The sequence below is a fragment of the Oreochromis niloticus genome, linkage group LG4 (assembly GCF_001858045.2).
Source record: "Oreochromis niloticus isolate F11D_XX linkage group LG4, O_niloticus_UMD_NMBU, whole genome shotgun sequence".
Lineage (NCBI taxonomy): Eukaryota > Metazoa > Chordata > Actinopteri > Cichliformes > Cichlidae > Oreochromis > Oreochromis niloticus.
Genome location: NC_031969.2, coordinates 17,247,335 through 17,262,801, shown reverse-complemented (window position 1 = coordinate 17,262,801; position 15,467 = coordinate 17,247,335). Strand labels below are relative to the sequence as shown.

At 42.2% G+C, this 15,467-nt stretch overlaps 1 protein-coding gene and 1 long non-coding RNA gene across 9 annotated transcripts in view; one reads left to right on the top strand and one right to left on the bottom strand.

Moving 5' to 3' along the window:
• Nucleotides 1-12,948, top strand: part of LOC100702031 (septin-9) — a 78,827-nt gene extending 65,879 nt beyond the window's left edge. For all 8 annotated transcript variants that reach the window (XM_019358001.2, XM_019358004.2, XM_019358002.2 and 5 more), the window contains 9 exons: nucleotides 3,098-3,307; nucleotides 6,094-6,222; nucleotides 6,335-6,416; nucleotides 6,702-6,839; nucleotides 8,187-8,304; nucleotides 8,758-8,853; nucleotides 8,957-9,053; nucleotides 9,851-9,902; nucleotides 11,609-12,948. In XM_019358001.2, the coding sequence (XP_019213546.1) occupies nucleotides 3,098-3,307; nucleotides 6,094-6,222; nucleotides 6,335-6,416; nucleotides 6,702-6,839; nucleotides 8,187-8,304; nucleotides 8,758-8,853; nucleotides 8,957-9,053; nucleotides 9,851-9,902; nucleotides 11,609-11,750 (1,064 nt within the window). In that variant the 3' untranslated portion in view covers nucleotides 11,751-12,948. The remainder of the gene's footprint in view (nucleotides 1-3,097; nucleotides 3,308-6,093; nucleotides 6,223-6,334; nucleotides 6,417-6,701; nucleotides 6,840-8,186; nucleotides 8,305-8,757; nucleotides 8,854-8,956; nucleotides 9,054-9,850; nucleotides 9,903-11,608) is intronic.
• LOC102082705 (uncharacterized) overlaps nucleotides 1-15,467 on the bottom strand; it is a 63,291-nt gene that overhangs the window by 12,668 nt on the left and 35,156 nt on the right. The window lies entirely within an intron of this gene.

The window sequence follows — 15,467 nt, the reverse complement described above, 5'->3', positions numbered from 1 at the left end:
GTCCTATCCATGAATGAACTGATTCATTTTTATTGTAGAGAAGAGTTTGGTTTCCCACGGTAGTGGTTCAGGACTTCTTTTGTGTGGTGTTGTGATGTTTGCCAAGTTGTTTATGGTGTTAAATTCTTCTTTGACTTGAGAAAGTCAGTACATTGGTTTCATGAAGGACAGTTAACAATCGTTTGAAGAGCCTTTGTGCTTCTGGCTGGGAAACCAGCTAGTTACCACCAACAACTCTTTCTGTCCGTCTCCCATTCACTCAGTATCTTAGCTTTAGTAATTCCCACCCACAGTGGAAGATTAATGTTCAATTACTATTTGCTAAACAGAACGGACATGCTGCAGAGGTGCTGAGCATTGTTCTGAAACGAGACTCATTTCAGGAAGTCCTCAGACCAAATACTGTAATTGATTGTTTCCACAAAGCTTACACAGAACCAAAAACCTCCATAAAACCTACTTTTTCTTCCTGTTTTAAACCCACACTGATCACAAAATGAGAAGTGTGCATACCAAATTGGAGAAAAGTGTTTAAGCTCAGAGGCTGGGAATGACTGTGCCGGGACCGCAGAAGTAAGATATACAGTTACAACAAAAAGAACAAATTTCTTTTATCCCGTGTTATGCCCTTCGAAAATGGGTCGATGCTCAGCTCATGGTTGTGCACGAGTCCTGACAGTAAAGCCTTTGGATTAGATTAAACAGTTATCCAAGTAGCTGAGAATCCATCATCTATTAAATGTTTCAGCTCTAACAAAAGATTAAGCTTGTTCAGATGATTTTCTCATCATTATATCTTAGTGCTTTGCAGGTGTAGCAGCTGTTGGATGATATCTTAAGTATTCCATCTTGTTTATTTTATGTCCCTTTCCTTTGATGCTTTCCCTGGTATCATGCCTTTGAAGCTCTGTTGTTGGAGCCCTGTTTGCCACAGTGTCCTAGCTCCTGGCAAACATCTCTGTTTACAGCACAAAGCTGTCGCAGGAAAAAATCAGCAAGGGATTTCAGGGGGAAAATACATGGTGTAGAGAAGAAGAGGATGGAGTTGTGTATTATCCAGCACATTTAATAACAAGGCTAAAAGCCAAATGAGTAGCAGAAAGGAGGAGGGGCTCAAACAGGAGAGATACAAGAAAACTAAGAGTTGGTATGCAACAGGGAACACCGATGAGAGACGATCAGTGTGAGCAGGGAGGAAAGGGTGAGGCTGAGGGGAAAAAGACATGAGCGAAACAGAGGTATGGGAACAGGGGAGGTGCAGAGGGGAGGTGGAGGGCAGTGAGTCGCTGTAAGTTGCTGACTGACTTTTGGAACAGGATGAGGAAGTGGTGAAGAGGCCAGGAGCGCTGCTTCCATAGGTGGGCCTCTATGACACATGGATGCACACACAATGGAGCATATTATAAAAGCAAGACTTAATGTGTTAACATGAGCTAGTTTTGAGTTTCTACAGCGCTGCCATTCCTCAGATTTTTTTTTTTCTTCCATTAATCAGTGCAATGCCAGTTTGAAGTGTGTTGACTTTTCTACCAGCCTGTTGATTTAATTCCCTGAGTGATACGGGTGAACTGGCCTGCTGTCTGGAGTACTTTCTCCTTGTGACAGGTCGAGTATTCGCTGGAATCCAAAAGCTGTTAAACTCTTGGCAGGCAGTCCAGGGGCTGATATTTGCATGTGTACCTACAGATCAGCTGTGTGCTCGAACAGAGGAAAGTCTGAGTGTGTGAAGTCAAGGCAACCACCATGTTTAAAGGCACAAAGTCAAGCATGTACTCGGGGCTTTTGTGTGTGTTAGCCAGGCTAGCTGTGAGTGGATCAGGTTTCAACCTCACCAGTCTCACTCTTTTCCACTCTCACATTAGCAGGACAGTAACACTGCACTGTAGAGAGCAAGGGAAACTGAGGCCTTGCGAGGGGTAGCAGCTACATGGACTATGTATCTAATGACACACGGACATAAACACTGTCATCGTGTAAATTTGTCACATACACAGCTCGAGAGGTACGGTGACTTTGGCATGCCCAGACCTCAGTGAACATATTAAAAGTTTAATACTTCTCTTGTGATTAGACAAACATCTGCAGGCATTTCACAGAAGGACATGAAGTTAATCATTACAAAAACAAAGTGAAGAGATGTTGTTCTGCCAATTTTAAACTACTCTAATTCCACAGAGCGAATTTTCTGATAGTTTTCTTTTGGGTTGAGAAACTGTTCTGGCATGAGACCAACCATCCCCGTTGTTTGAAAGTCAGGAGGTGCTTTTAGTTGTTTTTCTGCCTGTCTTCTAGACAGTCCGCCATATTTGTTCCAGACTGAAATAAACAACAACCATTAGATGGATTATCCGAAACTTTTGTGCAGACATTCACTAGAAGATGGATCCCAGAGCTTTCCTTTAGAAATAACAATAACTAATAGCAATTTGTAAACAGTTACAAGGTGCATTACAGGTTGTATAAAACCAAACATTAAAGATGCAATGATGTGCATGGCCACTTGCACCATTAATCAAGTTTCTCCCTATTAGGCAAACACGCAGGCCATTTCAGCTATAACTTGGTTATTTGTGCCATCAACCATCCAAGCTGTTGTTTAGCTGGGTGTTCACATGAGTTTTCACAGTCAGGGATGCATTTTTCTGACACTGCAGGAATCACCTATTATCTTGTTCGTGTGTGTGTGTGTGTGTGTGTGTGTGTGTGTGTGTGTGTCTGTGTGTGTTGTTAACAGATTTTACTGTAGTTTAATTCTACTGATAGCTTTTCTTCTGAACTGCCAGCACCTGAAGAGTTGCTTAGCTGAACTGGTTTGTTCTATAATAGGAAGTCGTCAATCATTACATATTTCAGCACTATGACAGTTTGGTGCAGTACATTACTTCCTCCTATGGATTTCCAAGGAACCAAGAATCTTGAAATTCTTGTAAAAAGTCTACCCGTTTTGTTTTTTTGTTTTTTTTTTAAAAAAAACCCTCACTATCATTTTACTTGCAGTACCCGTTTTCACAGATGAGTCATTTATCTGTTATTGCTTCTTCCATATTATACTTCTGAGTAACTTCAGCCTTCTCTGTTTCTGTTTGTGTTACATCAGGACCTGAAGTGTTTTCCAGCTACAGCAGCAGTACCATGTCTGAGGCGGTGGTGCCTGATGCTATGGTGTCCCCAGCAGTGGGTGGACCGTATGGAGAGAAGGCTGGCGGCCCCATGTTGGACTTCAGCTATGTGGGTATTGATGCCATTCTGGAGCAGATGAGGAGGAAAGCCATGAAGCAGGGTTTTGAGCTCAACATTATGGTTGTGGGTAAGCAGAGCCTGTTTACACTCACTAAAATACCCAGATTTGGTTTGCACAGTAGTTGTCGGTCACATAGCATTGCAGTGATCAAATCTTTGGCTGTTTACGCACTCACACATTAAAAGAAATGCATGTGAAGCATTAGAAATAATTCCAGGAATTGCCTTTGACTAAGACCTTTGAGTCAGAGGTGCTCCTTCACTGTGGATAACTACTGCTAGCAAATGTTCAGGTTGAAATAATATTTCCCATCTTTACTCAAAAATGTGGCCTTTTGCAAATAAATGGTTTTATTGATGGTTGTACGCACGTAAATCTCACAATAACCTCAGTTATGTATAACTAGAGCTGAGTCATGATGCTTTTCTCTCTAATCAAGTTTAAATAGAAGCCTGAAGCTTTTTTCTTTTTTAATTGGGCATACTCAGTATTCCTCATCACTGTGATCAGACACCTTTAAAATAGGAGCTAATTACACACCTCAGCATCAAACAGGCCACCATCAAACCCTCCCAATCTCACTGCTTTGCGTCTCCTCTGCATGTCGTCTCCACACTTGGTCTGTGTCTCATCCTCAAATAATAAAATGTGCTTGAGAAGCAGCCCCGGGCCTGAATGGGTAAACACAACTAAACAAAAACTGGTTTCCATGTTTTTTGGGTGTCTTCTTTTTTCTCTTTTTTTTTAAAATATCAAGTTGAAGTTATTTAACCGCAACACAATGTAGGGAAAATTGATGGTTTTTAAGAACTGGATAATTGGTTTGGCATCTTTATAACTGGCGGATTTTTACCTGCATAGAGGACTTTATGCTCCCCTCCAAAAAATGTAGCAAAAGTGAAAGGAAAATCAACAAAGAAACGTGTTTTCATTATTTTAATTCTCATTTGTTAAACAAATGGAGTGGAAATGCACTGAATATAAAACATAAGACTCAGTCATGCTTAGGCCCAGGTGCAGTAGCTACAAACTAACAGTTTAAAACTATATAATCAGAGCAGGTGGATTTACTTCCTCCTCTATAAAGAGGACACCCGGGGGAAACCCCTACATCTAAACAGGATAGCGAGACGATAGAAAGAGAAGAACAAATTTTTTGGTAAGATAATGTATTGTGATTACTTTGAGTGTCATTTTTAAAAATTTCCTTCCAGTTAGTTTGCTTTTTCCTTGTGAAAATGTTTCCTGCCAGACACAATTTAACAGTTTAAAAAGCATCTGTACGACTTTGACCTCATACAGAAAGCACTTGTGGGATTTTGGCACCACCTCACTGTTTTGTGATGGTTGTTAGCGGTAGGATGATGGATGCAGACACTTTGGAGAAAGCAGCTGTTGGAGCGAGTTTGGACACGGCTCAGAGTGGCATCAGTACTGCCAAAGCACTGTAGCAGATAAAATGCTAATTTGCCACGTGGACTTTTGAGTCCTTTAACTTCCAGCTGTTGAGCTTCATATTTGTTCTGTGAATCCGTGTTTGCGTGGAGTCTGCTGCTGTGCATGCGAGTGCATATCCATAAATCAGAGTTGTGAATGTTGACTTAACCTGAGGTTGAACTTTGAGTGGTCATTTCCCAGTGGGCCCCTCCAAACAGCTCTTCATCAACCCGTGGTGATGTTAGCATGAGGTCCAAGGGTCACAGGGGGTCTCATCCATATAGACAGACAGCTGATAAATTAAGTCTGTTTCAATTTGCCCGGATGGGGGAGCATTTTATCCTCTTATTGTAGCAAAACAAGAGCATCTGTGTTGTTATCTGATCAGAAGGTGTCTTGAAATGGTAGTTATAAGATTACAGAGTTACATTTGTGTATTTCTGGGTGTGGCTGTTGCAGTCATGCTATTTCCCCTGCTGTTATTTTGAGTGGCTCATAAGTGCCATATGTCGTATTAGCATTTTAGGGCTATTAAAAAAAGCTTTAGTGTTTCATATGCCGCTGCCTCCACAGGATACCAAAGTAAAACTACATCCAAAACAGCCTCACCATTCACAATTAATTTACTAGTGAACACTCCCTTTGCTCATTTTATTTTTTTAAAGTTCAGTCACTGCTTGTCATCTAGCCCCAGCCTTTCCTGTGCCATTTTTTCCAGAGGTTGATGTTGCGGTTGTGGTGCCCCACAATGTCATTAAGCTGCTTCCCCAAGAAGAATTCCCGCAGTCAAACGTACTCCAAATAAACAGTCATGGGTTTCAGCTGGAGACACTAGATCTCGTTCTGCTCTGAAACTCTAACCAGAACCTGCAGCAGGTGGACAAATCAGCCAAACTCATCGAGGCTGCAGAGCAAAACGGGGACTACTATCACAAGCTGCAATTACAATGGAGGGGCTGGATCTTGTCCCGCATCCACGGGATGAGACTTGTTGAGAGAGGCAGCTGAGAGAAAGGAGCTGGAGAAATTAGACGGGGGAAACGTCCAAACTCTTGTGCACGTGCACTCGTTGGCGACTTATATAGCGGATGACAAAAGACAACCATAGGCATAGCAGTTGTGGCTGTTGCTTGCCCTGTCCTGCTGTTGGCTCATTGCAGCTGCCCCTTTTTCTCATCACTTACTGCATATGAAGTAAACTGGTGTGCTTTGACGTTTTGTTGGCAGTGTTTGAGCAGACAGATGTCACAGCTTCTGAAATTGTCGGAGTGGAGCAGGGTCATTTTATAGAATCTTGTTTGGGTTTATTATGGCACCATTGTGTAAACCGTTGGCTCCCCACTGTGTAAGCAGTCACTGTCAAAGTTTTTTTTTCCTCATTGCCTGTCATTTTTTTGTTTGTTTTTTGCTTACAGGACAAAGCGGCCTGGGAAAGTCTACTCTGATGAACACGCTGTTCAAGTCTAAAGTCAGCCGTAAGTCTGTGCTGGCTACAGCCCAGGAGAAGATTCCCAAAACAGTGGAAATCAAATCCATCAGTCACGGTACAACTCACGACAACTGGCTTATGCCCATCTGCATTCTCACTGCTTGTCTGTTTTACAGCAGTTTGCTGCTGTGCTGGCTCTGAGTGTTCTTATGTGTTTTTGTTTGCAGACATCGAGGAGAAGGGCGTAAGAATGAAGCTGACAGTCATTGACACACCAGGCTTTGGAGACCAGATCAACAATGAGAACTGGTAGGCTACAACTTAACGTTGCTGCAACAACCATATAAGCAGTGAGTTCATAATGACAAGAGTTTCTAACCAGATGTCCTTCCCTTTATTCTTGCTTTTCCTGCTTACTTACTTTTCCTGATCTCTATCATTGTCCTTCCTCCTCTTCTTTGTCTGCCTGAGCCCTCCTCCTTCCTCCTTTTACTGATCTATCACTTCTCTTCCTTTTCCACCCCCATACCCTTCTTTCCCCCTCCCTCTTCTGTCCTTCTCCCTCTTCAATTATCTTTCTCCACTATGGCATAGCTGGCAGCCCATCATGAAGTTCATTAATGATCAGTACGAGGCGTACCTGCAGGAGGAAATCAATATCAACAGGAAGAAAAGGATCCCAGACTCCAGAGTCCACTGCTGCATATACTTCATCCCCCCGACTGGACACTGGTAATGACACACCACAGTCGTAGTTTTAAATCTCAAAAAGATGCATCTAAAAAAACATCAGTGCTGCTTCCTGTCACACAAGCTGTTCTTTATGCTCTGTAGTTTTCTTGTAAACAAACATTGTGTTTTCTAAAAGTCTGACTTGGTGACAACACGAAAGAATTACATCAACTAGAATTTCAATAACTGCTGTCGTTACAGACAGCAACGCTGTGCTTTGCCTGTGCATGTCAGCATATATTGATATAGACTGTCTTTGTTTGTTCCTAACTTTTTAAATGTGAAGCAGATCTCTCTGCCTTGTTACCCCCTCTTATTGAACACACACAAGGACTCTCTATCCGGCCCACACACTCTGGAGACACGGGCTGCTCTCGCCAGGCCCCGAAGCAGCTCAGTATCCTAAGTTTTTCCCTGGACCTCTCACAGGCCCACACATCTGGCTCTCATCGAACCGTCCGGTTTACCCTCCCTCTCAGCGCTCTCTTGGTTCAGACCTGCACCGATCGGAGCTCAGGGGGTCTGGGTATACTAGCAGCAGGAATTAGGGGTTGGGTGAACGCAGTCTCATGCGATAATTCACCATGCAGCTCATAGTTTCTCTAATATTCCTTTTTTTTCATTGGTGTAACTCGAGTCGAGTGCAGCGACTGGTCTTGGGAAAATGTTGAAGCAGCTGTGGACTGTCATCCCCTTTGGAGCACGCACACAAAGACACAACTGATAACAGAGCAAATGCTGCACCTCTATTAATTTTTGTCTCATGGCATGTCTTTACTCAGGCAGGGGCCTGGTGTGAATGCCCCACCCCCACCCCCCCTGTCTCCAGCAAGCAGCGTTTCATGTTGATCCAACACTGCAGATGTCACATGGCCCGGCCAGCAGCTGCTCCAGACTTGCCTTAAAAAGCCTAATGGGGGGAGAGGCAGGAAGGACGAAAGAGACAGAGACTCTGTGTGTGCCTGGGTGCATGCAATCAATTCTGCACTTTTGTCTTTCTCAGCGTGCTCTTTCTCGAGTGCACAAGCCTTGTTGTTGACAACGAGCAGTCTGTGTGAAAGAGTCGTTAGCCAGGCCAGAATCCGCTGCTCTAACCACATGCAGATGCTTTCTCAAACTGCGGGAAAGGCCTTAGCTGCTTCCCCTAACTGTATCAAGCAGCTGTTCACACACTCTGTGTAATGATGGGTGCATGATAAGAAGTTGGAACCGTAAATCTTCCTCCATCTGGGATGTTTCTTAGGAACATCTGCCCTCTGGTGTGAGAGCTTTGCGGTACAATTTCCTGTGCTTTTGTTCTTAAATCTAATGTCTTCCTCCCGGTTCTCTCATGTTGTGTCTCCTCAGTCTTCGGCCTCTTGATGTCGAATTCATGAGACGTCTGAGTAAAGTGGTCAACATCGTCCCAGTCATCGCCAAGGCAGATACACTCACGCTGGAGGAGAGAGACTTCTTCAAAAAGAAGGTAACATCTATTAGATTTTAGTGGCATTGCAACTTCTCTGATCTCCGCTCTCACTCTTTGATTAATCCAAAAAGAAGTATCCCTATATTCTTTTACCCTTTTGCTCGCTGCTTGCCTTTACTTTTTAAAACAGCTGACCCCTTTATGAGGTTTTTATTGGCTTTGTTTTTAAGGATCTCAGGATTTCCCTTTCCCTCATTAACACACTCTGTGTGCGCACAGGTTTAGGCGTACATCCTGTGAGGGTTTTGCGTTTTGTTTGTTGCGGTTAGCGACTAAGCCCAAACTTTTGGCATAGATTAGCGTTAATGCAACCTTAATCTGCATCCTGTGCATATTTAGGTACAATTGTTTGATCTCTCAGAAGGATAGATCATGAACAGCCGCCTAATTAGTCCAGAGATTAAAGATTTGTTGTGTGCCTGTGTGTGTATTTGAACATGCTCTAACCAGATCAGGGAAGAGCTGCGAGCCAATGGGATTGACGTGTACCCACAGAAGGAATTTGACGAGGACGCAGAGGACCGAATGATCAATGAAAAGATCAGGGTAAGGGTAGCAGCATCACCAGCAGGACTTTGGGCTCTATCTGAAATCCATCCTGTAAGGATTTCTAACTCTAATAGCTGTTGACTTTTAACCTTTTGAACAGGAGATGATCCCATTTGCTGTGGTGGGAAGTGATCAGGAGTACCAGGTCAATGGCAGGAGGCTGCTGGGGAGGAAGACCAAGTGGGGAACCATTGAAGGTACAACTCTTGTTTGTATTTATATTAATGATGCACTTTTAGCAAAGCAGTTTGTAAATCATTTACTTTTCAGTGGTTTTATTAAATGAGGGGTAAAAAAGAAGGGAGGGTTTCTGGGAGTCAGCTGCCCACAGAGTGTCAACAATGCTCCATTCAGCTCTCCAGACAGCAGTCGTGTGCCATGCAGCTGACTCAGGCCTCCACCAGACAGTCTCTATGAAGAGCCTTACTGTTTACTTGGTGTCCCAACCTCTCTCAATCCCTTTAATATCACAAAGAGTATGTCCGCTGAATCCTCACATTGGATATGCACTGAGCAGAGAAAATGTGTAAGTTTAGTCATTTTTACTTCCAGTTTCCTCCGGGAGCTGAAGGAAACGGGTCATCATTAGTGTCATACGACTTTATGGTCACATTCATTTTGACTGCAGGATCGGACTTTCAATATTTAATTATGTTAGCCACTCCAGACAGGAGGCCCCACCCCTTTATCAAGTGTCTCATAAAGGAAGTTTAATTTCCTGCAGAGTGTGCCTGTGCTGACACACACAGGCACACATCACGGGGAAATTCTGATGCAGTTAATCTCCTCAGAAAATACTCCAAGTAGATAAAAGCTGCAGCAGGTGAGGGCAAGATGGCCTGCTGCATTGAGCCATCACACTAGGATCACTGACTCCACCTGCTGGACTCTTAAAGAATCTCAGCGATAGCCATTCATGAAGCTTCTGCAGCCTGTTAGCACCTGTTTTAACTCCCCTTTGATTATTTCTAACTCAAAGCTTCTCTCTCTGCAGTTGAGAACATAGCCCACTGTGAGTTTGCCTATTTACGGGATCTCCTCATCAGGTGAGTGCGTGTTGTCTACTTGTCTGCAAGTCTACAAGTTTATGCCAGATGAGGATCTGGCACAGAATCATCATAAATAAATGATGATGATAAATGTCTCTGTCAATGCAGTTTGGGCAGTTTGTCCAAAGTTTTAAAAGCGCTATACAAATACAGGCCATTTACCATTCTGCGCTCCAGATGGGTTAATTGAGCTAAAAATTTTAATCGCAGTGATCGTGATGACGCGTTAACGTTGACAGCCCTAGTTTTTCATATACAAGAGGCGTCCTGCTTCAGTGAATCCACCTATGTTTTTATAGTGATCACAGTCCCAGTGCAGTAAAAAGCAGAAACGCAAATTTGCAGAGGGAAAACTGATATGAGACATGTTTACAGGCACAGAGTGGAAATGAAACATAAGCTGTTGTCTGTAAAGACAGCTGGAGCAATTCAAGTCTGCACGTTTCCCTTCTGTCAGACACACACAACAGTTAAAGACACGGTTTGAGCGGTTTCTGTCTGACATTGCAAGTGTGCTGGTAGTTTACAGGTACATGCTGGATCAAGGTGGATTCAAAACCGTTTGAGGTTATTGTAAAGCAGAATAAAGGACACAAAGGAGCAGGAGGATGTTTCCAGTCAGCATGTTAAAGTAAAAATAGTTTTTATTTTCAAACTCGAGATAAAGTGACCATAATTTCCTGTCGTTGGCTCGAGCATTTCTTAGGATGTGTGAAACATAGAGAATTGGTTTCACTCTAGGGGGGTTCACTACAGGTGTGAAAACGCCCTAAAAGTCAGAAAATACTAAGATACTGTCAAAGTTGTGCACAGTGTAATGGATCCAGTGAGATCTTCTGTGCAAATACGGACTCTGGCTTTATTATATAATATATAATGATTCCTGTGAAATTTTAGTACTTTTCATGAGTCATGTTTTGTTTTTGTTCCATTCATTTTAGACCATCTACTGATATTTTGTTTTTGTAGCACAACTTGTCATATTTGTTCAATCCAGCATGAAAATTTTATTAAAATAGCATTTTCTTCATTTTTGTGACCAAATGTTTTAGTAGTGTGTGTGTTCAAGAATCAGTTTGTTAATATAAATTTTGACCAGCTCATCCTCTGAAACTGCAAATCCTGATTCAGTTTATATAGAACAGAATAGAATCGCCCTCTAATACATCGAGAAAGACCATTGGAAACTTCAGTTTTTCAAGTTTTTGAGATCTTTGTTCATTTAAACACAACTTTAGATCTCAGTGTGTCGACGAGTCTCTTTAAAAATGCATATCTGAAAAGGTATGTGATTTTTTTTTTTTTTTTTTTTTTTTTTTTTTAACAGCAGTAATTATATCTGTCCAGGGGCATAATTACCAGGGGGGTTATCAGACCCAACCAATATAACCACCCCAATAAAATTATGAATTGTCTTGCATAAATAGGCTGTTGATTTTCTTTACTCATTTCAGGTATTACCAGAAAAACAGTTGTTAGATGTTAATCAGTTAATAGATGTTTAATCATCTGGTAATTTACCCAGATTGATTGATTTATTTAGACAGAGATCTTCACCCCCCCCCCCCCAGATGTTACGCCGATGTATCTGTCCACAATTTGTACCCTAAATTTTAGGTTCTTGAGTAGAAAATGTAAAAACTGTGATGGTTTGAGATGGACGGACCCTTCTGTGACGCGACCGTGTGTGTTTTTGTTTGAAGGACCCACATGCAGAACATTAAGGATATCACCAGCAGCATCCACTATGAAATGTATCGCGTGCGGCGCCTCAATGAGAATAACACAATGGTGGCTCACGCCAACGGTATCCCAGAACATCATCTCACCGCCCACGAGATGTAGACGCCGCCTGACGCCGTCACAGCGTAACTCGTTTGTTCTGAGACTCTGATGTTCAGCAACAGTCTTCCCTTCACTCCAACCCACTCCCCCCCCCCCCCCCCCCCCCCTCACAGGGTGCGAAAAACTCAAACGCCTGCCAGAGGGACTTCATCTTCGGTGACTTTTGGCGGCTGAATGGACGGTTTATGTCAGTTTATTGCTTCTTGAATAAATCCTCTCAGTATCGCTGACCGAGAGAGGGATTTTTACCTGCTTACAGTTAATATTTGTGGTGCCAAAATTTCAGCTTCCACCAAACCGAACGAACTGACACTGAAGTGCCTTAAAACGTAACATATTAAACTCGTCCACTTTTCTTTTTGCAGATTTTGGTGTTTTGTTTTTGGCAGCGCCTGTAGGAATGTGGGCCACAGTTTTGTTTTTTCTAAGCACACACCTATAGCGACGTGTGAAAAGTGATGATACTTGCACTTGATCACTGCATAAAGCGTGTTGGAGGAGGGCCAGGCAGCGCTTCGCCAACATGTAACACACAGTAACGTAAAGTGTGAGCAGTGCAGCTTCACTCAGCTCTCTCCCCCTTAGTTAAATCACCCCCAACTCCCAAAAAAGGGTTATCAGAGAGCACCTCATACGCTTGACTTAACTTTTCTGTCGCAGCTCGTGTTTCTCTTTAAGAGTTGTTTTTAATTCCCACTTATAAATGTCATTGTTTATGAATAGAAATATCTTAAGAGTGATTTAAGATGATAAAGTATTTATGCACGATATAAAATGTGAACGCCGTCAGTTGTAGTCCATATATTCAGATTAGTAACACACACACTTCCCCTGCTTTGGGCCCGTCATGGCGCCTTATTTATTGGAGGGTTTCTGTTGTTTTCATAGCATGTTGGCCAAAACTGGAAAGAGAGCAGGGTTGTTGGTGCCAGGCTGACTACATTTAGACGTTTTCCAGTCCCCTTAAATTCTTCTTCTTTTTTTTTTAATCTAGTCTTCCACTGACCAGCCCACTTTGTTTTTCCTCCCATCATGTACCGAGGATCTTTCTTTCATCCATATATTACTTCCTAAGCTCTCACTGTCATGCTCTGTCCTGTATATTCGTCTGTGTTCTGATACATTTTTGTACTTGTATTATTGATAACAAATTTTCTTTTATCTTATTTGAAAGAAATAAAGATTGAAGTTGTAAATATTCTTGTTTTTTTTTCTTATATTTTTACAATGCCTATAAGCAGTCCAAAAGAACTCGCTCTTTAAAGTTTAAATGTATACACTGATGACATTTTAGATCATTTTCTCCCACACTGGCTTTCCATAGCATTTAATTGCTGGTGTAATTCACTTACTGGAGCAGTTTAATTGCTGTGTCATTAAACTTCTTCTTGATTAGCCCCTGAAATCAATATGGCTGCCTACTAGGTCAGTGCAAAGCTGATTAGTGCTAATTACTTGAATGCATGAGTGCATCTTTTCTTCCTCGGCATGACATTGGAGAAGGCGAGACCTTCGGGATCAGTGAGAGTATGTGCAGACGTCAGCGTCCTCAGGTACTGAAGCAGCAAGAGAGTGTAAACCGGCAAACAGACTCGTGTCAAGTAAAATATTTACTTTGATTCCTTTTAAAGGACTTGACGCCAGTGGAATCGGCCCAGAGGCAACTTCAGTGACTCTCAGGTCTAAACTGAAGCTTCACTTGCAACTCAGCTGTGACAGCTTGGAATATACCTGTGCCATCAGTTGTTGAACCTAGACCTTCAGTTAAAGCCAAGTGGTGACTTTTTTTGGCCAGACACTGTGGTTTAAAAACAGACGATCTAAGAGTGCTGAGTTGAAGGCTCCAGGAAGTAGTGCAGTGGCCACAGAGAGGCTGTATGATTAGAAAAATGTGAAGAGTTCAAGCAAAATACAGACAATCTGTTTAAGTTAACAGACTTATCAATACTATAACTCTTGTTATATGTGGCGGGATCTGATGGATTATAATTCAGTATTTGATTGAACAACAGGTGGTCTTCAGTACGCTGAGAGCAAGTAGAGAATAAATGTAATAACAGATTTAACAAATTTTTTTTGGTGTAAATGTCCAGTTTTAAGCATATTGATGCTTATAGAACAATGAAAAGGTTTTCAGCCAACAGGGGGGAAAAAAAAATCAAGGAATAAAGTCTAAGAATCTAAACACAGCACGAAAAGTAAGGGAATTTGTGTTTGTCTTTGTTCTAACAATGCTTCTTGGCAATAAATCTTATACTCTGGGAAAGCCTGTTTATTTCTCCTTAAGTGTTGCCACATTTATAAGGAAAGTGCATTTGTGGGTTACACCCGTGGAAAAACTCGCCAAATCTTTTCTTGTCAAACAGCTTATTCTGCTACTGACTCTTGTTTGGCGTAGTTTATTGGATGTGAGGATCGAAGTCTGACAAAACAAGACATCTTGGAAATTTAACAAGTTATTCAGTTAACAAAGAGATGCCTCAGTAACATGTGTAAGAACCATAGACGCCCACAGCAGCCTCGCACCTCTGCCTCATGCTGGTCAGCAGCTTGGTCATACACTGCTGTGGGATGGCTTCTTCAACCAGGATTGTATGAATGGTACAGTCCCAGACTGTGGAGATTTGAAGCCTTTAATGATAACAAGACTTGTTCTTCCAGTGAGGAAGTTGCAGCATCCCTCCATCACACTGCCTACACCAGTGCAAACGGGCCTGACGGTGAAGAGTAGTTGTGGCAGGCCTGTGAGACCAGATTGTCTAGACTGAAGCTCTGAACAGTAGCAGAATAAGCTGTTTGCCGCCACAAATGCATTTTCCTTGCAAATGAGGCACCATTCAAGAGGAAATAAAGAGGCTTTGATATAAGATTTATTGCCAAGAAGCATTGTTACAACAAAAGAATAACTGACCAAACACAAATATCCTTTTTTTCTCTGCTAAGTTTTTATTTCTTACTCATCCTCAGCAGGGAAACAAAGACTTCAGATTGTAGTAAAAAGCTTTAGACCCTCCTTGCACCCACAGAGGTCTGAGGGGTCTTCCAGGAATGGTGAAATGATTGGTGAGTATGTGATGATTTCAAACCTGCTGATCTCTAACCTGGAAGCAGGTTAGTTTCACAGCATCGGGGTGATTGACCCGGGTTGGAAGTGCGCCAGCTTCATAGCAGAGAAAACCCAGGCTTAACCCTGAAGTTACCTGGATAAGCTAAAATCTGTTTTGTGGTGCAGGCAACAGGTTGTGTTTTCCTTTTGTGAGTAGTTTGTGTTTTGAAAGAAACTCAGTGCATCAGGAAAAACTCCAAAGGTGGCTTTGAGTGCTTTATCAAGCATTACACCGTATACGTGACAGACTTGTCAACATGATGACGTCTGAAGATTTCAGGTGTGTAAATGACAACAAAATGAAGGCTGTTGTCTTTAATCCCATTCAGAGGCATAATAACTCTGTGATAGGCTTCGACATGTATCATAAACACACATTGTGAATGCACATTTTCAACATATAAGTGGCAACAATGTTTCAATCCTCCATAAAAACAGACAAAATATTCACCCATCAGACCCACATCATAATCTGGAGAACGGTGTGCTTGGCAAAGTCACTGATAGTACTGCTTAAATCCCAGCAGCGTACTCACCCTGCTCTCTTCTCTCATTCCTCCTTATGAGCAACGCGTTTCTTGCAAAACATCATTTAAAATTGCCGCCTTGCC